A 27557-nucleotide genomic window follows, 5' to 3' on the forward strand; every position below is an offset into this window, starting at 1 on the left:
TCTCTGTGTGTCTCTCATGAATAAATAAATAAAATCTTTAAAAAAAAAAAGATTCTGGGTAAAAAGGTACTGAATGAATTAACTGGAAAGTTATCCTAGAGGGCATGCTCCGTAGTTGAACACCTGCCTTTGACTCAGGCCATGATCCCAGGGTCCTGGGATCAAGTCCCTCATCGGATTCCCCACATGGAGCCTGCTTCTCCCTCTATGTCGCTGCCTCTGTCATGCCTCTCAAGAATAAATAAATAAAATCTTTTTTAAAAAGTTATCCTAGAGCACTTCAAATATGATTAGAATTGTAAAAAAATTATACCATTTGGGGAATAAAACATCCCACACCCTATGAAAAATGAAATAATCTAGATTAGTGTTAAGAACCCCCCCGGAACAAGCAATATAAATATCGTATAAACCAATATCTGATGGTCTAATTCTAGCTTGATGGAATGTAGGACTCAAAGGGGATTTAAAGACTACCGCATGTCCAATCTCTATGTTCAAAAATCATAAAACATTGCAACAGCTCCAAGGGATCTGTTCTGCATCGGCATCCGTCTGGAACCAGAAGGACCGGTCTGGTGAGTGGTCTCTTGAGACTCAGTTCAGAATTAAAGTGCCCCCTCCACCCCCCACCACACAGTCACACACACACAAAACACACCTACCAGAGCTGGTAGATCCGTACAAATGATTCACGAAATTCATGGTCTGCAGTTGTGAAAGTAGATGGAACAGCAGGATCCTCAAGCTCCTTGGGGCCACAGACAGATTGAATCTCCTAGGACATCCTGGGGCTTAACACAGAGCTCAAACATTCAACAGCATGCAAGTTGACCAAACAGTACACTCAGGAGAACACTTTGAAGATAGAAAGCCTCCAATTCCTGAATGTTCTATGATACATATTTTAATCCTTGAACATCTATGATACGTATTTTAACTTATTAGTATTTTCTTTTAAAGTTTCTGCCTTTGATATTAGGCTCAGAAAAGACCATCCCTTTCATGTACATTAATGAACATTTTATTCTACTATTTTAGAGTATTTGGAATTGTTTAACATTTTCAAAAGACCAAGATTTGTTTTTGGAATGTGATGTTAAATAGGAATTTAAAAGAATTTAATGTTTTCCCCCCCAGGTGGTTAACTAATTAACTTATTTGATATTAAAAGTTGTGAAAATCAGAAAAAAGGTCTCAAACCGTACCAACAGAAATATGCTAACCATGTGTATAATTTAAAATTGTATGGTAGTCACATTAAAAAAGGAAAGAGAAGGGGTATTAATTTTAATAATGAATTCTATTTAACCTAATACATTTAAAATATTATCACTTCAATGTGTAATCAACATCAAAATTACTAATATGTCATGTGGTTTGTACTGAATCTTTGAAACATGGGTATGTTTTTTTTTTCATATTACAGCACATCTCAATTCAGCCTAGCCACACTTCAGCTGCTCAAGAGTCTAATGTGTCTTGTGGCTTCTGTACTGAATAGCGTAGGTTTACAGCAGTGTTTCTCAATCTCAGCACTACTGACCTTTTGGATCTGATAATTCTTTGCTGTGTGGAGCCGCCCTGTGCACAGTAGGACGATGAGCTGCATCTCTGACCTCTACCCACCCCACCTTCAGTTGCAGCAACTAAAAACATCTCCAAGCTTTGCCAAATGTCCCCCAAGGTGGTGGTGGCAGGGGGTGAAGGGAGGGCAAAATTGTCCCCAGTTGAGAATCAAAGGGCTAGAAAAAATTGGGGGAAAAATGTATGTTTGGAACAAACTTTAGGATCCTTTGAGAGAAAATTTTCTTTTTAGAAGCTAATATTACTATAGTCACTGAACCATTACAGTGGTACTTACAACAATTAAGTGCCCAATTTCCATGTTCCAAATTCACAGAAAGGAGAAGGAGATAAAGAAAGGAGAACAGTAGGAAAAGCAGAAGGGGACTGAGTAGAAAAGGAGAAAAAGGGAGGGGGAAGGGAAGGCTGTGTTTTCTATTATAACTGTCATGCCTATTTGGGGCCCAGACTCACAGAAATAATATTGACCCAGTGTTGAGCCCATCTCAGTGACTGGCATTAACATGTCATTATTTGAAAAACCCTGAGGCTCTTGACTTTGAAAATAAGCTGATGGATGCTTAGGTTGCAACAAGCATCAAACAGTGCCTGTGGGTTCAGCTAGCTGGGAGCGCCCGGTGTTGTTCGAGCCTAAAACTTTTTACTTCAAAGGACAGCATTTAATATCAGAAGTGATGAGCAATAGACCCCAACTTCTGGATGAGCTAATCTCTTCCAACATCTCTCTTATCAACCAGGACCTCAGTAACTGAAAGTCTCTATTAACTGTGATGTTTTTAACGTATTGAGCATGTCTGTGTGTGTGTGTGTGTGTATAACTATGCATATGTATATACGTGTATATATGTATATATAAATGTATGTATGTAAATACAAATGGCAAGGAAATCAAAATTATAGCAGAGGTTTATTCATGGAAGCAAAGAAAGAAAGGGAAAAGGAGGAAGGAACTAAATCAGGAACACATCTTGAAATACTTAAATGCATCATAATCTTATTCACCCAGATTTACATGTGTCTGCATGATATTCAATAATTAAAGATCATGAATCTTCAAACATGGATTATTTTCACTCCCCTTTGCATATTTTTAAAGTTTCTTAACAACAAAAGCTAAAGACAAAAAAGGCTCCTGGTTGCCCCTTGGTTAGTGAGAGCATTAACCGGGAGTTTCCACTTGTCAAGTGTTCCCGTTCATCAGGGATCTATGCTAACTGACTTAGCTCATTTAAAGATACTCAGAGTCTAGTGGTTGGGCATCTACACTAGGTACCCTGGATACAGCAGGCAACAACCTGCTTATTTCCAAGTATCTTCCTACAGCCAGGTGGGACTACCGGTATAGCAGGAATCTTTCCAGCAGCTCTGGAAGATGGAGTTCATGGATGGTTTGATGACACGCTCGACCCAAGCACTTCCGGACACATAGACGGCAGAGCTGGGAAAGAGCAGGCGGGCCTGGAGAAGAAATGAAAATGTGTGAAACTCATGACAGTGGGGGTGGGGAAGAAGGGAAGACCAGAGAACTGAAAGAGGCTGAAATGTTCTACAAGATTAAGAAAGCCTGGATCTGTAAGTGGATTATGGAGTGATATAGCAGACGCTAAATAACACACAGGGACCCCAGTTTGCCCCTTTGGGTGGGAACACATTTAAGTTGACCCTCTAGGTAACTCTATTGGTGATACTGAAGAATGAGCCTAACTAGAGACAAGCCAGGAATGAAGCATGAGGTCTAAAGGGGATGCACCTCATGTCCACAGTAGCCAAACTATGGAAAGAGCCCAGATGTCCATTGACAGATGAATGGATAAAGATGTGGTGTATCTATACAATGGAACATCACTCAGCCATCAGAAAGAATGAGATCTTACCATTTGCAACGATGTGGCTGGAACTAGAGGGCATTATGCTGAGCGAAAACAGTCAGTCAGAGAAAGACAAATACCATATGAATTTACCACATGGAATTTGAGACAAAACAGATCAACATAGTGGAAAGGGAAGGAAAAATAAAATAAGACTAAAACAGAGGGGGAAGCAAACCATTAAAGACTCTTAACTCTAGGGAACAAACTAAGGGTTGCCAGAGAGGAGGTGAGGAGGGCACTTGAAATAATGAGCATTGGGTGTTGTATGCAACTGGTGAATCACCTCTGAAACTAATAATACACTGTATGTTATTTAAATTGAATTTAAATAAAAAATACAAAAAATAAAGGGAATGCACTTCATTCATGTATTGTTCATGCCAATGAATGCAATAATACTGGCCGAGGAGAGAACACAAATGAAAACACTGAGCAGGAAGGACCCTGGGACAGAGCTGCCAAGCAAGAGACAACTGCTGAGAGGTCACACAGGCCTCCTGGACCTCCTGGCTCTGGCTGGGTCCCAAGTCATACTAGGAGGGGCCCTCCATTCACACAAGGCTCTCGGCTCAATAGAGAATCTGGAGAAAGGACCCAACTCCCTCAACGCTCATTATACCCTGAATCTCAGCCTCAAGGAGGCTCATGGAGTCATCACACCCATGGCTTTGAGTGGCTGAAGGAAAGTAATGAGAGCCAAAATGTGGTTGAACAGGACAGATGAGGCTGGGCTGGAACCCTAGTTATACCAAGGCATTTGTAATGTGCCATTATTCCCTAACCTGACTATCAGTAAAGATCTCTTCAAGTAGACCTATATGATCACTGGACTACACAAAGTTGTCCTTCTCAAGAAAATCCTACTGTAACAGGATCTTGCACCGCATGAGAAATGGTGCGTTGCTTACGCAAAAAGCCAGATAATATTTGATTTAATGTTTCCAAGGAGTATCCATGCGATAGAATGAGCAACTAATTGCCCTTAGTTAAAATCCTGGGAAGCAAAAATGGAAAGCATCTCTGCCTGTCACCCAACTAAAACTCCTCTGGAAAACAGTAATGCAGACAAATTGTCCAGGTTGCCTACAGAAGTTGAGAGAGTGAACTCTGATATAGCTGGTGTTCATCCTTCTGGAGTAAGCAGCCATATTAATGACAAGAGAACAGAGAAGAACTTGTTTAGAAGATATCTAAACCTTGGACCTGAAAACACTTTTGATGGAAGAAAAGAAGAAACGTGACAACTGCTATTAACCATAGTCTCAGCTGCGAGTTGGAAAGTGCCTGGTATTTCCAAACAGGGAGCTGGTGAGAAAGATCATGATTTTTCAAGTGAAGTTTCAAATATAAGGTCGATTATTTTTTTAAAGATTTTATTTATTTATTCATGAGAGACACAGAGAAAGAGGCAGAAACATAGGCAGAGGGAGAAGCAGGCTCCCCGTGGGACTTGATCCCAGGACCCCGGGGTCACAACCTGAGCCAAAGGCAGACGCTCAACCACTGAGCCACCCAGGTGATCCTAAAGGGTCAATCATTAATGACCTGGACTATTGAAAATAATCTAAACCAGTGGTACTCAAAGTGTGACCTCAGACCAGCAGCAACAGCAGCATGATGTGGAACTCAGTGGGTGTGCACAGTCTAGGCCCTACCCCAGACCTCCTGAATCCAAATCTGCATTTTAATGACACCCCCAGGTGATTCATACTCATGGTAGCACTCAGGAAGCACTGACCTGGAAAGCATTCCTAAAATTAATGAACCGAGCATTCCACTTGGAAGGTATAGAAGACGTGAGGGTGGTTTCATAAAACGGAACCAGTGAGTAAAATGAAACCCTTCTCTGCCAGGAACTGTTTCAGAAGGTTCAGGATTGGGCCATCATAACATTAAGGGTGCGTGTTCTGGGGTCAGAGTGCCAGGCTGGAATCCTAGTTCTTCTTAGCAGTCATATGACCTTCTGCAAGCCAGTATCTCTTTTCCCACTTGCTGCTGGGCTAGCACCAGTTAGTATACAGTTTATCTCCTTGCCTTAAAGTTCTCAGAATTCAGGGAGATTAATCTAGGTTTCAAATTCAGCTCAGCGCCTGACACGTGGAAACCTGAATAATTACTACTATCTTTAATAGTCTCCCAAGCATACAAGGGATCCATATAGGCTCGGATAATGTCCTCTTTCTGTATAGACTTAACATGGCTTGTGTTTGAATTTGAAATGCAGGGCAGCCTGGGGGGCTCAGCGGTTTAGCGCCGCCTTCGGTCTGGGATGTGATCCTGAGACCCGGGATCGAGTCCCATGCCGGGCTCCCTGCATGGAGCCTGCTTCTCCCTCTGCCTGTGTCTCTGCCTCTCTGTGTGTGTCTCTCATGAATAAATAAATAAAAATTTTTAAAAAATGAATTTGGAAAGCAGAGCATTTGAGAGACCTACCTTCTCCCCTCAGGCATCTGTAGCGCCCTTCGCCCAAGGGGGAAATGGGAGCGAGGCAACTGGGGGCATGGATCCACCCAGTCCCTGAGCTGGAAGAACAGACCAGGCAGGCGACATCACCAGTGAGTCCAGCCTCTGAAACACGCACTCTGTGTACCCCTGCAGCCTATCACTCAAGTATCGCTAACTGCCCCCAAATATCACAAAGCACAGGTTTGGTCTACTCAGTTGTGTGCTTGCACTGAGAGAAGTGGCAGTTCAACCTTTGCATGGCGGAAGCAACGTGCTCCGATCATTTTCTCATTATAGAAAATACACAGCCACCTGCCAGCTATAAAAATGCCCTTCTGGGACAAGTCAATAAATACAGCACATAAAATCTCATCCCAGTGATGCAAGTGAGACGGGCTGCCTCCCACACACCAGTCCCAATTAAAAAGAGACAAGAAAAAAGGTAAGACAGTCTAGAGAGAAGACAGGAAGGAGAGGTAGGAGACGTGCTTAGGGAAGAGAAGGGGCCACCTGGCCCTTCCTTACCTTCCCGGAGCAGGAGTGCCTGCTCCACGCTGCTCTTCGGAGCTGCCAGATCCAGGGCACTTTTGCCCTCCGCGTTTCTATACTTCAGTGTAGCACCGTAGTCCGCTAGCAGGTGGATGACCTCCACGCTGGACTGCCTCGCCGCAGCATGCAGTGGGGTGTCCAGACTCTGGCCACGGTCCACGCTGGCCCCTTAGGAAAGCAGATGCCCCCGAGTCAGTGCTAAATGTGAACGGGGAAGTACGAGGAGCCTAAAACACAGGAGCTCTAGATAAAGGCATCGTGGATGTCATGACATATTTGACAAATCTTTGAAAATAGGTGACTGAAGCCTAGACCCTCAGCAATGGCTATGAAGGCTGCTTCAAAACAGCTGGATGAGAAAAGTGAAGAAAAGTATGTGTAGCCATTTAAAATACTTTACTTGCTTTCCTGTATGAACTGTGTGATCGACAAAATTAAATATTTACAGCTCCTTTTACACAGAATTATTTTGTCTTTTAGCAAAGGGTAAAGTTAAGTTTGTTTAGTATTCATATTATTCTGGGCTCAAAGAAAGATTTCCGACTACTACAGGGAGGAGTAAATGATGGGGGATGAAAAAGACAAAAAATCTTGGAGATAAAAATTCTTAAAGGTTCTTAGTACAGACTCTACCTTTATGTCAGTGGCTAAGATTGAGGAATCTTTAACCAAATAATAGTTTCAAGGCATTTTATCTTGCCCTGGACTCCTAGTTTCTGTAAATGCCTTTTAGAATTAAAAAGATGGCACTTATGGGGCATGTGGGTGGCTCAGTCAATTAAGCGTCCTACTCTTGATTTTGCCTCAGGTCATGATCTCAAGTTCCTGAGATCCAGCCCTGTGTCGGGCTCTGCACTCAGCTGGGAGTCTGCTTGATATTCTCTCTCCCTCTCCCTCTGCCCCTTCTCTCTTTCTCTCTCTCTCTCTCTCTCAAATAAATTTAAAAATCTTTTTTTAAAAAATTAAAAATTAAAATTAAAAGGTTACTAAGGATCTTAGCAAGATTGATCTAAAGGAGTCTAAGGCAAATATCTATTATTTATCTATCCGGCATCTTCCTGATAACCACACTGATTTCCCTCTGGGCAACCATCCCCTATGATTCCCAGTTCATATGCTGCCAGTGAAGCCCAACAACTTCAGTGTAGCCTGAAATATAGGCCTAAGCCAATCAGTGTATTGTATTCCTCTGGCCACCATGATTGGCTCAGAGATGGGCATGTGGACTCAAAGACAGCCAAGGGAATAAAACTGTTTTTTTCCCACTAGGACTTATGGGAAAGAGACTCTTAACTCTCTCTTGAAACCAGCAAGGAGTACCATACCACTTAAATGGAGCCAGGGTCAAAGGAAGCAGATACTCATTTCTCTGGAAAAGTTCTGTTTCAAGCATTCAGACATCAAATACTGTCAGAATTTTGTTCAGCCTGACAATAACTTTGTCTTTAAAGCCATGGAAAACCAACAAAATTAATAGGTTCTTCTCATAAAAAGATTTCAAAAAGTTACCTAATTCTAGAAGTTTCTTCACACAGTCTACCCTCTGGTAGGTGCAGGCCACATACAGGGGAGTTCCAAGCTGAGGCACTTCTTGGTCAATGTTAACGTTATTTGCCAGCAGGATCTCCATGCACTCTCTATGACCTGGTGGAAAAAAGAGAACCTTACTCAACTAAGGGAAATATTGCCTATTTATAGACCTATAGAATTGCTTAGCTGGAGTGGACTTTAGAAATCTAAAAAAAAAAAAAATAACCTAGATTTTTTTTTTAAGCAGAAAAAATTTTGTTCAGAAATCTTAGAAAACTCCCAAATAAAAACCAATAAAAAGGAAAGCATGCCCATACTTCCCCACTTAAATTCCTCTTGCAGCCCTTGCGGTACCTCAACTAAACTAACGGCTCCAGGGAGCACAGCTGAAATAAACTCTCTATGATGAAGCCACCCATTTACAAATAGAGGCTGCAAGATGCAGAGGGGTAAATGATTCATCCTATTATTACCCTGAAAAGCCTGCGCCCAAATGCAAGGCCCAGCCAGGATCCCTCTCCATTACGCATCTCTCAATTCTCTTCTTCACCCATGAATGGCCACACCTCCTTATTTGGGTTAATCTAGAAGACACCTATGAGAATAAAAAGCCTCAAATATAGAATATATTTAACTGCACTTTCAGATTCGGTGGCTAACAAGAACTATGTAAATAAGCATTGTCCTTGGAGGGACTGCCCAATGAACAGACTTGATTAATTTGCAGCATATGAAAGATTTCATCAGGAGCAAATACTTTCAAGGAACTGATGGGAGCTTATAAAGAGTTTGTTCTTTCTGAAGATTTAAGTGTTTTCTTAAAAAAAAAATCTTTCCATCACTTACCCAACCTTTTCCTTAGAAGGTAACATAAAAGCAAGCTTCATCTCAAACCTGGTTGATTTATCACAAATGCTAAATTAAGTAAAAATCTGCCTGAAAATGTACAAAGAAGGATCCAAACTGTTCACATAAGTAAATATTCTGCTGGGATTATAGCATCAATATGTTAAAGTATGGACTCAAACTGACCCTAGCCTGTTTGGATAGGTTCAAAGCTGTAAGAATCCAGAAATAATATCTAATCAGTACCTAAAATTTCCTGGTAAATACAGAGTATCTAACACACATTTTTTTTTCTTTTTCTAACACACATTTTAAAATTATTCTTGTCTTTTTAATTTTTCTTTCTTTCTTTTTCTTTACAGAAGAAACTGAGCCTGGCCTGAGTTAAATTTAGCTACTCACAGGAAGTTTTACAAAATTAATATATAAATGATTAGCACTAATATAACAGCATCTAAAATAATGAATTTGCTATTTATTCTTCCATTCTGTGGATGTTGGTCCCTAACAAGCTTGTAGATACAGAAAAAAAAATACACAGACACATAAATTCATGTGTTTATGATAAACACGTATATATGTTGTAGGCACATAGATACCAAACACTACAAGATAAAACCATACGAGTATTGCAGAATTAGTTAAGTTATTCAAACCATTCCCAGGATTTATCCATTTTTAAATGTTGGATGGAAATGCAACTAACTTACTTCAAATCAATATTTAAAAAAAATTTTAGGGGCACCTGGGTGGCTCAGTAGTTTGGGCATCTGCCTTTGGCTCAGGTCATGATCCCAGGGTCATGGGATCCAGAGCTCCATATGGGGCTCCCTGCTCAGTGGGGAGTCTGCTTCTCATGTTTTCTCTCTTGCTCACTCTCTCAAATAAATAAAATCTTTAAAAAATATTTTTAAGACTTTTAGATCATTTCCAAAGTAGACCATTTCCCTTCAACTTAAAGGATATACTTGGAGTTTGGGAAATGGCCAGCATCAGTTATTAACCAATAAATGTTTATTAAGTATGTATAAGACATCAAAACCATGGATACATTGAGATTTGGGTCTTTTGTTTCATTTAAAGTAATCCACAAAGGGAAAAGAAAAAGACAAAAAAACCCAGACTCAAATATAGAGAACAAACTGAGGGTCACCAGAGGGTAGAGGGGTGGGTGGCAAGTTCAAACAGATGTTGGAGATGAAGAGTACGCTTGGGATGAGCACTGAATAATGCATAGAATTGCTGAATCATGATGTTGTAACACCTGAAACTAATAAAGCACTGTGCATTAATTATACTTCAATTATTAAAAAATGGGAAAAAATAAAATCACAGGAAAAAAAGTAATCCGATGCCAAAAAAAAAAAAAATCACCAAAGTGACATGTTTAATAACCCAGAGCAAATCTTTCATTATGCCTTTTGAAATAAAGACTTTTGTCCCCAATTAGACCAGCAAAGATAACTGTTCTACAGTGTTCCAACATCCCCACTGTATTTCTGATCTCCATAAAAAAGAGTAACTCCACCAATAGGTAACAGAAATGTTGCTCTCTCAGTGTGACCTTTGATAAATGGCTTTGGCCTTTCAGTGGTATCTTCTTGTTCATGTCCAGCCAATGCATAGTTTTTAAAGACCTTAATTTTAAAATAAATAAATAAATAAATAAATCCCTTAATTTTACTCTTTTCCCTCATTTCAAAAGCAACAGAATACAGGAGTCTAGTATCAACTTCAAGGTTTCTAATGCTGTGCTTTTCAAAGTTGCAACCTTTTTTCAATAACTAATGACCTTGAAGTCAGCAGCTCATCTAGAAAGAGTAAATTGCTTGTTGTGGACAGTTATGTGTAATCTTCCATTAGGGACACTATCAGCCTTGGCTTTTAGACGCTTTCATAATTTATTTTCATGGCTGATGTTTTATGGGCTTTGGAGATGAGCTGTTCTTTTCTAGGAAAGACGGACACATAAGCAAAGCACGACTAAGGGCAGTCACCCTTGTAGTCTTGACTGTGCCAGCTGCCACCCAAACCCCAGCAAAGAGCTTCAAGAAAGGCCTACCGAGGGACGCCTGGGGGCTCAGTGGTTGAGGGTCTGCCTTCAGCTCAGGGCGTGATCCCGGGGTCTGGGATCGAGTCCTGCATTGGGCTCCTTACAGGGGAGCCTGCTTCTCCCTCTGCCTATGTCTCTGCGTCTGTGTGTGTGTGTGTGTGTGTGTGTCTCATGAATAAATAAATAAAATCTTAAAAAAAGAAAGAAAGAAAGAAAGAAAGAAAGAAAGAAAGAAAGAAAGAAAGAAAGGCCTACCGAGAGCCTGACTCCACAGGAAATGCGACACGGGAGACAGAAAGCCATTGGCAGGTTACAAGAAGAGCTGTTTCATGCCCCACCAGTATTTCCTGAAGATTTAGGCACGCTGAGGTTGCTGCTCTGGGATTCTAAGTGACACCGAGCCTACTGGTGCAGGTCTGTTGTTCCTTGCATGGTGAACACCGTACCACTGATTCGTGCAGACTGGAGGGAGCCCACCAATGTTTTGTGTGCAGTGTGATGGCCCATTTACCTCTCTTCACTGCCTCATGGATGGGCGAAGCCAAGTGAGCCTCAAGCTGGGCCTTGGCTCCAAACTCCAGCAGCACGTTGACACAAGCCGCACTGCCACTCCGGCACGCATTAAATAGGGGCGTGGCTCCGTGAACTGTCACTCCATTGACCTAGGGATGAGCAAAGAGACCCAGAGGATTTGCTATTTTTCTATCAGCATTTCCAAGTGTGTCTTCCTGCGCATCTGCCTGGAGGAATTTCCCACGCTGGTGAGTGAGCGAGGGAACTCTACGTCATTATAGCTTTATATCCTCTAAGATACCACTAGCCTATCAACCCTCACCCATAAATAATAACCCAAGTGGGGCAAAATGAGACAAAGCTTTTCAAATGTATCCATGGGTATTCCAGAGCTTCTTGGCCTCCTAACCATTGAAGAGGTGTCCTGTTTGGTGGTTAAGAACATGGCATCTGGAATCATTATCTTGGGCTCAAATCCCAGCACCCTCTCTTCTATTTATTCAGAGATCTTGGTGGGAATACTAATTTTCTGTTTCTAAGTTTCCTTTATCTGTAAAATGAGGATCATAAAAGAATCTACTTCACAATATTATTGGGCAGATCGAGTGAATCACTACATGTTAAACCCTTAGAACATTGTCTGGTGCCCAGGAAGCATTTTTAAGTATTTGCAACAACAATTATTTTCACTTTCCATCCATATGAATCAGACTCCCCCTCCCAATCATGAACAAACGTGGCAGGAACCAAAAATGCCGGAGAAACCAGGTCCCCACATCTGTGCTTGCAAAAACAAAAAACAAAAACAAGAAAACCTCCTCAGCAATTCCCCCACAGTTCTGCCTTTCTTGCCACAAATTTCCTTACTGGTCTACTATAATCCATATGAACTGCATGTGCCAGCAGTGACTCCCAAAGAGATCACGATCAAGCCAAAGGCACAAAGAAAATAGCCATCAATGTGGTGTTTCCTCTAGGGATCTGGGAAGCATCTTTGAATATTAGCAAGAGATTTGAATGGACATCAGGGAGCCAAGGCATTCTGGTGGGGAGACTCCGACAGGATTGAAATGGGGGACAATGAAAGCTTCATGTCAAACCATTTTGCCTCAACAACTGAAGCTATATGCTTGTGATAATCAGGATCCTAAATTTTCACATTTCAGAAACAAAGCAAAAGGGGCACCTGGGTGGCTCAGTCAGTTAAGCGTCTGACTTTGGCTCAGGTCACCATCTGGGGGTTTTGAGACTAAGCCCAGATCTGGCTCCCTGCTCTGCAGGGAGCTGCTTGTCCCCCTCCCTCTGCCCATCTCCCCACTCATTCCCTTTCTCTCTCTCCCTCTCTCGAATAAATTAAATCTTTTTTAAAAAAGAAACAAAAGAAGGATATTTCTCCACAGTGCCAGGATAGCCCCCATAAACTGGAAAGTTAAAGAGGAGATGCTAAGGTGGCAGAGACAGACAAGGACAGGGCAAAAATGTGTAAGAATTCATAGAGTCTAGAGATTTCTAACCTATTTACATTTTTACTGAAAAATATTTGGTGATACTGGTTTGATTTGATTTGTTGTTACTGAGAATCGCCCTCATCCTCAGTCCCAAAGGCTAATTTGACTTCCTAAGTTTCTCAGTTCAGGGCAACCAATATTTATTGAGCACCTATTAGGTGCCAGTGTTTCAGAAACAAAGGCAAGTAAGACAGTTGGCCTCTTCAGAATCGGTTGAATTCTCTCAGGAAAGACAAATACAACCAAATAATTTTGATATAATAATAAAGGCTTTAGGTCACTCCAGGAGCAAGACAAAAGAGAGTAGAGACTTGAGAAATACTTAGGAAGTAAAATTGCCAGGATGTGGTCATTAGTTAGTTGGGGAGAGGGAAGGTGGGGGATGACCCCAGGTTGGGAACATAGGAGCTCAGAAAGATGTTTCACCTGGTCTCTGATGTGGGGCACGCAAGGGGAAGAGTCGGTCCCAGAGGAAGAATATCCTAAGCACAGTTTCAGTCATGCTGAGATTGAGGCCCCCATGGGGCTGCCAATTTTGAGGAATTTTCTACTGATTGACCAGCGTTCTTTTATTCTTTCTCTCCTTCTGATTTAAATGTTAAATAAGGGGATCCCTGGGTGGCTCAGCAGTTTGGCGCCTGCCTTCAGCCTAGGGCGTGATCCTGGAGTCCCAGGATCAGGTCCTTTGGGCTTTCTACATGGGGCCTGCTTCTCCCTCTGCCTGTGTCTCTGCCTCCCCCACCCCCGCCCTCGAATAAATAAATAAATAAAATCTTTAAAAATAAATAAATAAATAAATAAAAATAAATGTTAAATAATACATTTATTGACCATTTCCTCATAAGACTGCCAAAACCAAGAGACCATGTCTTCCTCTTTTCTTTGTCCTCCACAAAACCTCCCAGAGTTGTACCAGCACACTCTCCTCTACAACCCGATGTTGTTTGCTGTTTTCCACCAATGGAAGGAAATGGCCCTCTGGGGCACCTGGGTGGCGCAGTGGGTTAAGTGTCCAACTCTTGGTTTTGGCCCAGGTCGTGATCTCAGGGTCGTGAGATTGAGCCCCACGTTGCACTCAGCATGGAGTCTGCTTGGGTTTCTCTCTCTCCTTCTCCCTTTGCTCCCCTCCCCACCTTAAATCAATCAATAAGTAAATCTTAAAAAAAAAAAAAAGGAAATGGTCCTCACCCAACCTCACCCTCATCATTATACATGAGTTGACCAAGGTCATGGTCATGACTTCTAATGTAAAGACATGACTGTAAATAACTGTAAATGACTTCTAATGTAAATACATGACTTCTAATGTAAAGAAGTACTACCTGATAAAAACACATGACCACTGGGGCGCCTGGGTGGCTCAGTAGGTTAAGCATCTGCCTTTGGCTCAGGTCATGGTCCCAGAGTCCTTGCTCCCTCCCTGCCTCCCATCTCTGACCACTATGGCACCAGGAATACCATTTTGCCCAAGAAAGACGTTTATATTCAGTTCTATATGTAGAAACCCAATTTCCATATAAAATGCAAAGAAAATCTTCTGTAAGCACTTAAAAACACTGCAACTCATGAAACAAAGAACACAAGGACTGAACTTAAAAACCAAAACTTAGAAACAAAATGATATCTGGCAACTAAATAAATGCTATTGAGACTTTCAGAAGTTTTAATTGTACAATCTTATTGGGATATTTGTATCACACACAGAGCCTCAGCCACTCCTTATCCTTGAAATAAGGATACTGGGTGATGTATGGCAATGTTGAATCACCATACTGTACACCTGAAACTAATACAACGCTGTATGTTAACTACATTGGAAGTAAAAATAATATAAAAAGAAAATAAATGGGGTGTCTGAGTGGCTCCATGGTTGAACGTCTGCCTTCAGCTCAGGGCATGATCCCGGGGTCCTCGGATTGAGTCCCACATCGTGCTCCCCACAGGGAATGATTCTCCCTTTACCTGTGTCTCTGCCTCTCTCTCTCTCTCTCTCTCTCTCTCTGTGTCTCTCATGAATAAATAAATTCTAAAATTCTGTTTAAAAAAGAAAATAAATATACAAAAGAAAAGGAGAAATAAGGATAGAATTTTTTTAGAAAGATAAAGTTAATTCTGTTGAGTTTTTTTCAATGTATTATTTATTAAAAGCTCATCTGATGATTTTGCTCAATACAAATAGTTGTTGGTTTAAGATGTTGAATTAAGAGTGTTTCTGAAAAAAATTTAAAAAATTAAAAGAGTGTTTCTTTTGTTCTTTTATTTTTAAAAAATTTTTAAAGACTTTATTTATTCATGAGAGACACAGAGAGAGACTCAGAGACACAGGCAGAGGGAGAAGCAGGCTTCCTGCAGGGAGCCCGGGATCATGCCCTGAGCCAAAGGCAGACGCTCAACCACTGAGCCACCCAGGAGTTCCTCTGTTGTTCTTTTAACTTGTGCTCTTTTTAATGTTTTATGACCAATTTCCCGAAATCGATTTTCAAATAACTTTTGTTCCAGTTGATGTTTTGAAACTCAGCATCACAATTTTCAAAGATTCCTGTGAATTACCTCATTGGAATGTTCGCCCACGGGCAGAGAGGCTGAAGACGGGGGAGACCAGCAGTGTGTCAGTGCTTCAGGAATGTGCACAGACAGGGCCAGACCTGCCTACACCCTCAGTGGGTGCGCAGTCTGGAAGGTAGCATGTCCTTAGAAGCTATAGCAGGTGCACCCGGGCAGACGTAGCCACAGGAGGGAAGGGCGGTACTCACGTGTGCACCCTTTTCCAATAAGGCTTTAGCGCAGGCTACGTGACCTCCGAGGCACGCCTCGTGGAGTGAAGAGACCCGGTTAATTGTCACGAGGTTCACGTTGACACCCTAGAATTTGGAGAGAAGGGGTAAAAGGCTGCATTAGCAATAGCTACGACAGCGACTCCTGGACTTAAGTTCAGAGTCAAGTAGACAGTGCTCCCGGGATTCGGGTGCCATAGTAGCAGCACTGCTGTTGGCCACAACTCCGCTGCAGGGAGAGGTCTCTGCAGTATGAGGGTCTAGGGGACAGCAACTTCTCCCAACTTTCATCTCCTTACCCAGTCCCAGCACATCCCCCTCCTCTTACTGCCATGCTCCTCCTTCCTCATCTTGGAGTCCATATGCCAGATGACAACATCAGCCTAGCTGTTGGCCAACTCTGACTTCATGCCCTGGTTTTCACAACTTGGCCCTTACCATCCCTCCTGCTCCCCCCCCCCCCCCCCCGCCGCCCCCATGATTACCACTTTCTGTCTGGGAAAGGAGTTAGGTCTCTGCCCGTCCTTCTGAGCAGAGTTTTGCTTCTCATTTCCTGCCTCCTCACTGGCCCGTTGAAAGCTTCCAAAACCTAGTGTGTGACCCTGAATCCCAAACCCCAACCTAAGTTCCCACCCTCAGGTCCCACCAGACCTCCCTGGTGCTGGTGGCATCTCTGCTGTGGCCAGCAGCTGGGACTTGCCACAATTGCCAGTCCCTTCACCTTAGGGCCTCTCTATGCCTCCTGGGTCCTGTCCATTCTTGTGTTCTGAATATGATGTCATTATTCTAGAGCTGTGCTATATATTTCAAATTGGGTATTTAATACAATGAGAAAAATCTTTTCCTTTTCCTAGACGTTGTTTTCCTTTTAAGAAAATAAAAACAGGCTAGTCCAGAAGGTGGCAGCAGTGTATTAGAAAAAAACTTCCATCTGGTGCAAACTCGGAATCCTTGGATTTCTGCATGTGCAATGCTGGACAGGCCTGAAAGACCATGGAAGAGTGAATCACCTCCATTGTGCATGAGAAAATGGGAGATGCAGAGAGTTCAAATTATTAATAAGCCTTGAAGCTCCCCAGCTATCGATACCAGCCAGCATGAGTGTCAGGAGCTCCTGATCCCTGGTTGACTGCTTTACTCCACCACCCTGTATGCGAAATAAAGTAAAAAAATAAAATAGAATAATACATTTTTCACTAAGGTGTAAGGGTAAAGAAGTGGGCATGCGCTGAGAAAAAGCCGAACTCTCTGAAGAATGCTCCTCACACATTTAAACACGCTGATTTACAGAAACCAACATGCTTATGAAGTATAGTTAAAAATAAAGATGTACTAAATGCAGTGTGGGATCCTGGATCGGAGCCTAGAAGAGAAAAAGGACCCTGTGGGAAAACTGGTGTAATTCCAATACTCTGCAGTTTAGTTAACAGTATTGTACCAATGTTAACGTCTGATTTTGGAATAAAGGACATGGTTACGTATCATATTAGCACTAGGGGAAGTTGAGTGAAGGGTATGTGGGAAGTGTCTGTACTCTCTTCGCAACTCCTCTTTAAAACTATGCCAAAATTAAGTTTATTAAAAAATACTAATAAGGGGCGCCTGGGTGGCTCAGTTGGTTAAACGTCAAACTCCTGTTCTCAGCTCAGGTCTTGATCTTCCAGTCCTGAGTTCAAGCTCCATGTTGGGTTCCACACTGGGTGTGTAGCCTCCTTAAAAAAAAGAAAATACTAATAAAAGTGTTGAGATGGGGGACTGAGAGGGAGGAGGTGGATGCAAGACTTTTCACTGAGTACCTTTTAATATCACTTTAATTTCTGAACTATGTGAATGTATTACATATCAGAAATCATCAAATCAGATCAAATTTTAAGTGCCTAAAAATAAGTAAGCAAGTGATAAAAATCAAATACAAAATCAATTTGATCATTACTTGCAGCTACTGTTTTCCTTTTGCCTCCACTTTCATAAGAAGTTAACACCACTCATAAAAAGAAGCTAAAAAATAAAAACTGTGTGCGTGTGCACACACACACACACACACACACACACACACAGAACGTGTGCCCAGCTGTTTAAATTCAAAATGGTAAGGAAGCCAGGTTTGATGGTAGCTAGAATGTGGAAAAAAGATATAATAAATCACCTCCTCTATACACATGTAGACTCTAAAACAAACAGAGTAAATGGAGCATGTAGACTTTTGTTCATTCATTTTACAAATATTTACTAAGCTGTTATTCATTGTTCAAGGTGCTAGGGACAAAAATAAAGTAGCCTTAATAACTAAGAATAATTTAATAAATCTACCCAAAGGAGTAAGATTTACCCACATCCACCTATTGTAATGTTTGCTTTTGATATGCTGTATCATCAGGGTAGGCAGTCTCTAAAATGGCTCCCAGAGATCCCTGATTCCTGGCTTGGCTCACTGTGAAGACTCCTCCCCTTAAGTGTGGGCTGGATTCACTGACTCATATCTACTGAGCCAAATATGGCAGACATGATGGGATGTCACTTTGGAGCTGGGGTTATACTAACCCCATTGCTTCTTAAAACACTCTCATGCTTTCTCTGGGGGAAGCCAGCTGTCATGTCATGGCACAGCCCTATGGAGAGGCCCTAGTTTCCAGGAGTCCAAGCTGACCAGCGAGTACATGAGTGAGGTTGGAAGCAGATCCTCCCTCCTCAAGCTGTGTGGTGACTGCAGCCCTGGATGATAACTTGGCTGCCTGCAAGAGACTCAGAGCCACAGCCACCCAGCCAGGCTGCTCCTTGGCCCATAGAAACCATGAGAATCTGTGCTTGTCTCCAGCCCCTGGGTTTTGAGGTAATTTGTTATGTGGTAATAGCTGACTGATGCAATTGCAGGGCTGCTGTTACTGGGCACACTGGGAGAGTATAGGGTGAGTGAATGCAATCAAAATTTGAAGGCATCTGCTGTCCCCCTCACAAGGAAACTGACTATAGGGTAAAGGCAGGCCCAGAAGGGGAGGGGGCTGCTGGGTGAAAAAACATGAGCCAGATTCCCAAGAAAAGAGAGGCAGGAGGAAGAAATGGTTGAGCTACAGAGGGTATCTACACCTAGACTGGTTGCACAGAGACCCAGGTGGGGCAAACAAAATCTCTGTTAAGCCAAAGCTTCTAGAGCATGATGCCCATCGTACCATAAACACAGAGGATCAAATCTTCAGTTTACTTACTTGTGCAATTAAAGTTTTAAGGGCCAATAAGCGCCCCTGGGCCGCAGCTTCATGAAGTGGGGATCGATCAGCCCAGCAATCTGAAACACAAATCAAGCTCTGAGTCAAGGTCTGGAGTCTTCTTCCAGCTGCTCCATGAGGCTGCCCATCCACCATGAGAGGGGGTTTAGGGGAGACAAGGGAAGCTCAGTACCACATGTCAGGCTCTTTCATCAGCCACATTCAGGGCAACAAGCCTCCGAGATTACAGCCCATTCATTTAGTGGTGTGTGTGGAGAGGGAGCAACAGACCATCTCTCTCACTCTTTTGGGGTCAATTTTTAACAAGCAATAAATTTAGTTTGAAAAAATATTGCCTAGGGCCTGGATCTGATAGCTCTAAATAAGGCAAAATAAGGAGCAAAGCTGGTCAATGAGCCTCCCTGCCAGCATCCTTCCCCTGCCTCCCACTCTCACCCCTACCCTGAAAACTCAAAAGCCTGTACCCTACAAGGGAGGCTGGAGGATCAGGGGAAATGGGTTTTTTCTCAATTCCCTAGGTAATTGTTTCATTTTGGTCATGGGGCATATCTATTCCCATTATGCAGAATATGTATGGTTTTTCGGATGACACAATCTTCCAAAATTTCCTGTGGGGCAGTTGAGTGTGATGGCTAAGCCCAGAGCCAGTAGTGGCACACTGCCTGGGTTCAAGTCCTACATCAACCACTTTCTGCCAAGATGGGCAAGTTACTAAAATTATTTTGACCTCAATTTTGTGATCTGTAAAATGGGGGTGCAGGAATTTAGTATTTAGCAAGTGCTCTGGTCTCTAAGTAGGCCAATAGAACCCATCCATAATGTTAGATACTCAAGCAATTTATGATTAATTAGTACACATGGTAGGGCAGAGTCCTAAGGAACAGCTTCAGAACTGCCATGCTAGTATATTTTTTTCCTGTAATTGCTTATTAGTAAACAAGACTAATGAGCTTCAATGGACATTTGAGAAGTAACCCTCTTTAAACATGCCAAAGGGCAATCATTTGTTTTGGAAGAAAACCTGTTCCAGTTGGTAAAATTTCAAACATAATTGTGCTCTTCATTCACCAAATAGCATGTGATACAATTTGGATTTCACACAAAGGATCCATCTTATCAACCTTTTCTAGGTGATCTGGACGGTGCCAAGAATTCGGGTTTTCCTATACCTGTGACCTTGGCAAAAACAGTCCCGCCAAAGATGGGATTATTTGAGTGTGAAATAGCTCAAGGCCACATGGACAGAGTGAAGGGCCATAAACATTTCAGTAGGCCCTATTCTTATAGGGAAATTCAATTTTTATCTTCTCTTACCTTTTGGGTTATGAGAAAACAGAAGGCTAGAATGAACTCTACAGGGTTGGGTTGAAACTGTAGTAGTTGGTACGAAAATGTGATTTTCATTCAACATTATATGTATTTATATGTATATTCATATTTATGTTATTTCAACAAGGTTTTGGAAAGATGGCTGATTCCGGGGCTGGGCCAGGAAAAATATAAGATAGGCCTTGAACATCTTGCTGGAAAGACAATGAATGATGGGACGTGTCAAAAAGACACAGAAGCTGGCTTGCAGGGGCTTCCACTGGTCAAACATGGGAAGACTTGAGCATCGAAATAAAAAATGGTAGTAGGAGATTATATCCTATCAAAGAAAATAGGAATCTAGAAGTTGTCACTGATATAAATTAACATATAAAGAGTGAGGAGGAAGCTCTTCCTCAGAGTAGAACACCAACCTGGAACTGTAGAAGAAATCGTAGAATCGGACTCGAGTTATCTCCTCACAAAATAATTACTAGTTATAAAGGAAACACCAGCAATTTTACGGTAGAACAAAATTGTAGACACCGCCTTACCCAGGGGATCAAAGTTAACATCAGAAGTGATGGGACAAATTGGCACAGTATGCCACATGATGGAATGAAATGGGCGACAGACGTCATGTACTAGCGGAGGGAATGCAATGAAAACAACACACCATGGCTTGTGTCATATTCCTGCTGAAGATGTATTAACCCAAACCTAATCCTGAGGACAGTGAACCAAGTCACTGAGGGACATTCTACAAAGTAACTGGCCTGTAACCAGCTCAAGGAGAGACTGAGGAACTCTTCTAAACCACACAAGGCTGATGAGACACAACATCTAAAGGCAATCTGTAGGCCCACATGGGATCCTTTTGCTCTCAAGGACATTATTAGGACAGTTGGGTAAATATGAATGGGCTCTCTGGGCAAAGAGGAGTGGGAATTCCTTGTACCACTCTTGTAACTTTTCTATCACTTTGAAGTTAGTTCCAAAATTTTAAAAGTGTGTACACGCGCACATATATAAATTGGAACTAATTTATATATGTTTATATATGTACATATATAATCAGTGGTGTTTTCCTATTCCTGATGTGAATGTGTAATGCTTTTATAAGAAAAACGGATAAAAATTTGAACATGAAAGAATCTTGTGCTTCTATCTCCATGTCTTCCTGAGCCAGTTAAAAGCTGATGGAGTATTTTTAAATCTCTTTGGACATTTATAATTTGCATAAGCTGAGAATAATGAGATAATGAATGCATATAATCCTCAATTAATCAGCACTGGTTTTCTCCTAATATATCTCCATCTCATTCAACATGAACTGTGTATCAGACACGTTGCCCTCTTGCCTAATCGCTCTTGGAAAAGGGCATAGGCACTTGGGTTGGAAGGACAATCTTCATCCATGAATGGCAACTCAGCACCCTGACCAATATAAGAAGCAAGCCCACAGCCATGGCTTTGTTCTTCTTTTGTTCAAAAAATAGCCAGTAAACCTCAGTCACCTGAGGGTACTGTATAGGATTCAAAAATAAAAACAAGTAAAAAAAATAAAAATAAATAAAAACAAGAATTAACGTGAAATGGCTTTATTACTTTTAAAAACCTGCCTCCGGGTGGGCTGTGGTGTCCCTTTTCCTACGGAGAAGCAGGAACCTTAACCACATCTTTGTCCTATTTCTAGTTATTTCTGTTACTCTCCAGTCCCCTAAGACCCACTCCACACATACAACCTGGATAGGTCTCAAAACCCTCTGTTGAGTGAAGGAAGCCAGACACAAATGAGCATGTGCTGTGTGATCCCTTTCTATAACGTACAAAAGGAGGTCAAAGTCACCTGGAGGGTTAGGAGACAAAAGGACCCCAAGGGGAAGGGGGCGCTGACCATAAGAGGCAACCAGGGAGGGGGCGTCTTCCATTCCACCAAGAAAGCAGGAATGATGAGCTAGCCCCGGCTTCTCTCTCACTACATTACAGCTTTCCACTTCTCTTTGTCCCGATGAGAGGTCCAGGGGCAGCACGGTAAATCACCTGAGCCGGATTCCAACTTGAGAGGCAAATACCAAGGCCCCCTCCTTTTGGCAGCCCCTCTTCTAAACTTGTCTCTCTCCTGGGACCCCCACCCTTGGCCCTCCAGAGAGGACAAAAGGGAAGAGCCTTGCTTGTGAATGAGAACACCCCCAAAATGCATGACAACCCATCTGCCCCACACGAAGGGCTCTCACTTCCAGTAAGTGGCAGCAATAGTCCTGAATTCCGAAGTTTTAGGACTTAGAGCACACCTGGCTCTGGTGTTAAGAACTACTGGTTTTAAATCCCACCTAACCTTGAGCCCGATTTATTGGCCTGGGATGCTTAGCTCTTATCCATCACCTCCTTATCCATAGCATGAAATGCATCTGTTTCTATCACCAGAAATGTGGAAATCATTCCTGCTTCCCAACTGGAATCAAAACCACTCTCAAGGAAGTCATCTTTCCAGTCACATTGTTTTCCAGCACCTTGCGTTTTCACACAAAACCCTTTCCAGCAACACTGCCATGGTGGGCTCTCCTGTTTTCCTCTTCTCATTCTCAACACAGTCTCTCACTCTTATCATTCTTTGCAAATTGGAGCTAATTGTGAGAAATTAAGGATAAAAGTTATTTGGCAGCTAGAGACTTTTTCCATTCCTTTCAGGAAATATCAACTAAGCTCTCCAAATAAATGAATGCCTAAGTACGAATCAACCATTCTCTTCTAAGGCAGCCTATTTTTAGCTCTTTGGCGGACTGCCTGTGTCACAGGGCTGCAAGCACATTAGGAAGATAGTTTACTGGACAAATATGTTTACTTGTTCCTGATGAGGTGTATGGAAAATGTTCAAGTACTTTTTCATCCCCCCCTTTTGACTTTTTCTCAGAATATGATTTATATCTCTAGTTCTCAGATTCTTTGAATAACAATTGCACGACAACTTCTAAAACCACAGATTTCAATAACAAAATCGGTTCTGAAGAAATACAGTTGTCTGAGTGCCAAGTATTCAAGATAAAACCTAGTATTACTATTTAAAAAATATTTTTTGCAATTTTCCCCTTCCTAATTGCAACAAGTATTTAAGATCACTGGTTTATCATTTTTAAAGAATTGCCTAACTGGTTATAATTTCTGGTGCACACGGAGCCACCTTTGTTCTCTTTATTCAAGTTCCAAAATCATATGAAGCGGTATCTTCTCCTGTAGCATTTAGCAAATAAAAGAATTCAAAAGGAATTTCAAGTTTGAACCAAAATATACACAAGAGCCAAGCAGAATTAATGGCATTTTCAGTAACAACAAAGGTAATTGGAAAAAAAGAACCCTATTATAATAAAATTTCCTGGGATACCTAAAATATTATAATAAAACTGAGTTAAAATGCATACTCTCTAGAACATTTAGTTCTAGTTGGGAGATGCACCATGGTCAAGGAACAAGTTTTTGTAGGGTATTAGAAAGAAGGTGTCCTTGAGCCTATCGGGAGCAGACAAGCTGAGCTAAAGGTTAACAGGTGGTGGGGGCAGAGTCCGTGCTGAGGCCTGGTTGTCCAAATTTGGGAAGCCAGCAGGCACCTGTGAGAGGTCGCTATGCAGAGGATGGCTAGGCCAAGGCTTGAGAAGTCAACCAGCAAAACTGAACAAGAGTAGAAAGCTAGGTAGAGGATTAGGCAAGAATGGACCAAAAACAGGAAAAACCTGTTGGAAGGGGAAGGACAGGAAAAAGGAGTCAGGGTGTTGAGTCACACAGAGGTGTGGCTATCAAATCAAGGTCTTTTGAATTTAGAACAGACAACTGATTCTAAGCCTTAATATTTAGACTAGAACTAATCTTTTAGATTTGGCTTAACAGAAAAAATTTCTTAAAAAAGAGTACATTAGTTCCACAATCTCCTGTCTGCAATCATATAATCACCCAAAGTTTGAAAACCAATCTTTCCCCCCATTTGATGCAAACTCCTTTGGCAACAAAACATGGTGAGGACTCGGGTTAAGCAATTGGTTCTTTTTCGTTTGCAGTTTTGCTTAGTATAAAATACCAAATATAATACAGAAATAGAAATATCAAAATGTTTGATTATGGGAGGCTTGTGTAATATATACACTATACACATTGTGCAATCTTTCTAGTATCCCCCAAGCCCCTGAATCCTAAACCACGTTGTCTGGCCCCAGGGTCGTGAAAACAGATGATCAACCTGTAGCTATACTTCATTTTTATCAAGTTTGATGCCCAAGCCCTGGACTAAATAGAGCTTCGATTCTGGCCAAATTAGCAAAGGTGGAAAAATCATATACCATACCCGTCAGGAGAAAGTGCCTGCAGAAATCTCTATGGGTTGAAGGTGGGATTCGGGAATCCATCTGGTGCTTGAGATATAGTGCCAAGAGCCAATGACAATGTTTTAAACTTAAATACATATGTATATATAATTGACAAATTACACAAAGAAGCCTGAAAAATCAAAAATGCAGCCAACAACCACAGTTTAACTCAAGTCTGGTAAGTTATCTACAAATGTAATAGTTTAAGCCACAAAGACACATTGAATGATGTATTCCAGAATATGAAAGTCCAGAATAAAAAAAATCCCAGAAGATTTTACAGCCCCCAAAATGATATTTAATGTGGGATATGATGCTAGGTGTAGCTTCCAAAAGAAAGCATGCCAGGACCTATGACAAGCTAAACCCTATCCTGGCTGAGATTTTACTACCCTCCCCTTGTTTTTGACAGCTCTGATGATAGTTTACAGGAACATAATATGCTATTGCAATCAAGAAATTTAACCTTGGACTGAGACTCTTCTAAGTCAATTAGCTAACTTACTGATTAAATGTCACATATTTTCCCAACTGACATTGGTCTGACCAGTGAGCAGCAAGGAGAATTTCCGGTTTGAGCTGAAGACTGGCAAGGAAGAAAGAAAATTTTGTTTTTTATTTTTAATACATCTAGCTTTAAGTATATAGCATCTGACTCCTAACAGTATCAAAGAAAAAAACCACTATTTCTGGCTTGTTGCTGTCTATATTACTACAGAAAGTCTTACTTACCATATCTGGATATACTATTATACATACATGTGGGCGGGTGGGTGTATACACACACAGTCATACACACACGTATGTATGGATACACAGAAAGGAAATCAAACTGAGAAATTAACGTGTACTATTCTCCCCCCCTTTTAATGATAATCAAAAAATACGTTTTTGACTTTATAACACCATGCTACTTGCAAATTAAATGACTATCATCCTAGGAGCTTGAACAATTAAGGACATTTGAGCTATGGAATGAATGAGCTCTACTTAAGAGATTTGTATAATGGCTCCAGACCTAAATCCAAACCATGTTCACATGGGTTTTGACTATTATAAAACTTTTTTAAGAGTGTACTTAATGAAGGATGACAAAGATAGAAACAATGCACATGAGCAACAAGATAAAACATTCTTAACATGCTCTTGCCAATATCGACTTTGTTGGCCTTTACCTCACTTAAACCACGAGGAGGATTTATCTATGAGAACATCCAAACTGTGCTGAAACTCTTAGGAAGCCCCTGCCCATATTTATATATTAAATTAGAAAATAGATTTTCAGATCACACTTAACTAACTTGAAATGAGAGAGAAACTTTTTTAAAACCAGTCTAAGAAACATACCTCCCTGAAATGTGTGACAAATGTAATCCCCAAAAGAAACCTCTTTCCACATTCCGGGCCTTCTGACACTTCCTGAAACTTCAAGATTCTCGTCATTTCCCCCAGTGAATTGAAGCATTCCGAGGCTTTGTTTTTGGAGGTCTTTTTTTTTTTTTTTGGATGAGACTGCTGTCATCTAGTGTCTTCCAAGTTGTCTAGTGTATTAGAATCACATTGCACTGGTCTATTTTGAAAGAGAATCCCGGGTGCTATTGACATGGATACTAGATCAAGAATGATGTCACCCTGGAACCATCAACTAACACTATGATCACAGAGGGAAATTGTGAACTCTGTTTACGAATAAATACTCCTCTACCAAGTGACCATCCCAGCAGTGACAAGGGTTATCTGATTCATGTACTTAGGTAGCTTCTCACTATGATTAAGGCAAATCATTTCTTGAGAGAAATGGAGACTAAATCCTACAAACCACAAGACTTTAAAATGTCTTACCCAAATGTTGGCACTTCCTATTGTAAAAACCTTTGTTTGCAGAGCTTGGCACAATGCTGTGTATAAACGGGCTTAGTGCAGGCTTTTTTCTGACAGTGACGAGCAGGTAATCGATTCAAATTGCAAATGACAACACAAATATATATATAGCATGCCACATTTGCTGCTTGAAATCAGATTTACTGGTCATTCTATTTTCTGAGGAAATTTAGTCTTGTTAGAATGCATTGTTAAAGTTTGTTTAAAAATATTAAAGAAAATAATCCCATATAAGTCGTGTTTAGGTTAGTAGAAATGAGGTTTCTCCAAATACTCTTAGAAAGCCACTATCCTATTTAGTCCTTAAATAATAGCTACTAATAGAACTACAAATTTGCAAAAAATAAAGCTGAAAATCCTTCAAATTGGTGCAGTTAACATCATTTGCTACTTTAATTTTTAAGACTACCCACACAAAACCAAAGTATAAATAAAATCTGCCCTCTAGAAATATTATTCCTATGAACTATTTAGGAGGGTTTTTTTTTTTTAAGTTTTAGGAGCAAAGCCGTGTATTTTTACCTGAAATTCCACCATAGATCTCTTCTGCTATCCTAGCCGCTTCTTTTCTATTTCCTTTGACGATATAGAAATGAGTTAGGAGAGCCAAACAAACTTTAATTAAAAGTTTGAAGAAAAAAAAAGTAGCAAACATTGTAATAAAAATGTTTTTAAAGCCATAGGAAACAGGACCGTCTTCCATTTTGGCTTACACTCTGTATAGGTTCTTGGTACTGCAAAATCTCACTGAGTTATAATTGGTATCATATGACATCTATTTTCAACTTTCTAGCCCTCGGTGCTCCTGTTACTGAGAACTCATCCGTACATTCTAAGCTAACTGTGATTTGGCGGCTGCATGTGCTGACTTTCATAGCAACGTGCAATGAACTCAAGAAACTTCCTTTTAGATCTGCATTCCTCAGTGCTATTGAACACATAGGATTCCTGGCCTGACCCTTTTTATTCCTAAATCCCAATTTGTGCTATGTTCTGTTGGAAGGCAGTATTGGAAAGATAGAACAAACTTCTCAGATCCCACGGAGAATGAAGCAAGTTATTTGCAGTGGGAAGTACTGGCCCCAGACCATTTTGTCTTCTCTCCATCTCAAG

General features: G+C 41.2%; 1 protein-coding gene across 2 annotated transcripts; it reads right to left on the reverse strand.

Annotated features, from left to right (window-relative positions):
- Positions 1 to 2475: 2475 nt before the first annotated feature.
- ASB11 (ankyrin repeat and SOCS box containing 11) lies at positions 2476 to 27289 on the reverse strand. Of its 2 annotated transcripts, none has more exons than XM_072744401.1 (7): positions 26967 to 27289; positions 18880 to 18959; positions 15656 to 15763; positions 11393 to 11543; positions 7962 to 8096; positions 6429 to 6620; positions 2476 to 3045 (listed from the first exon to the last, which is right to left on the reverse strand). In XM_072744401.1, the coding sequence occupies exons 1-7, from the start codon at positions 27145 to 27147 to the stop codon at positions 2921 to 2923; spliced, it is 972 nt and encodes a 323-aa protein (XP_072600502.1). In that variant the 5' UTR covers positions 27148 to 27289; the 3' UTR covers positions 2476 to 2920. The 2 variants fall into 2 exon arrangements, with proteins under 2 accessions (XP_072600502.1, XP_025842487.2); XM_025986702.2 differs by lacking the exon at positions 26967 to 27289 and adding an exon at positions 25911 to 26153.
- Positions 27290 to 27557: the final 268 nt, after the last annotated feature.

This window comes from Vulpes vulpes, chromosome X, assembly GCF_048418805.1.
Source record: "Vulpes vulpes isolate BD-2025 chromosome X, VulVul3, whole genome shotgun sequence".
Taxonomy (NCBI): domain Eukaryota; kingdom Metazoa; phylum Chordata; class Mammalia; order Carnivora; family Canidae; genus Vulpes; species Vulpes vulpes.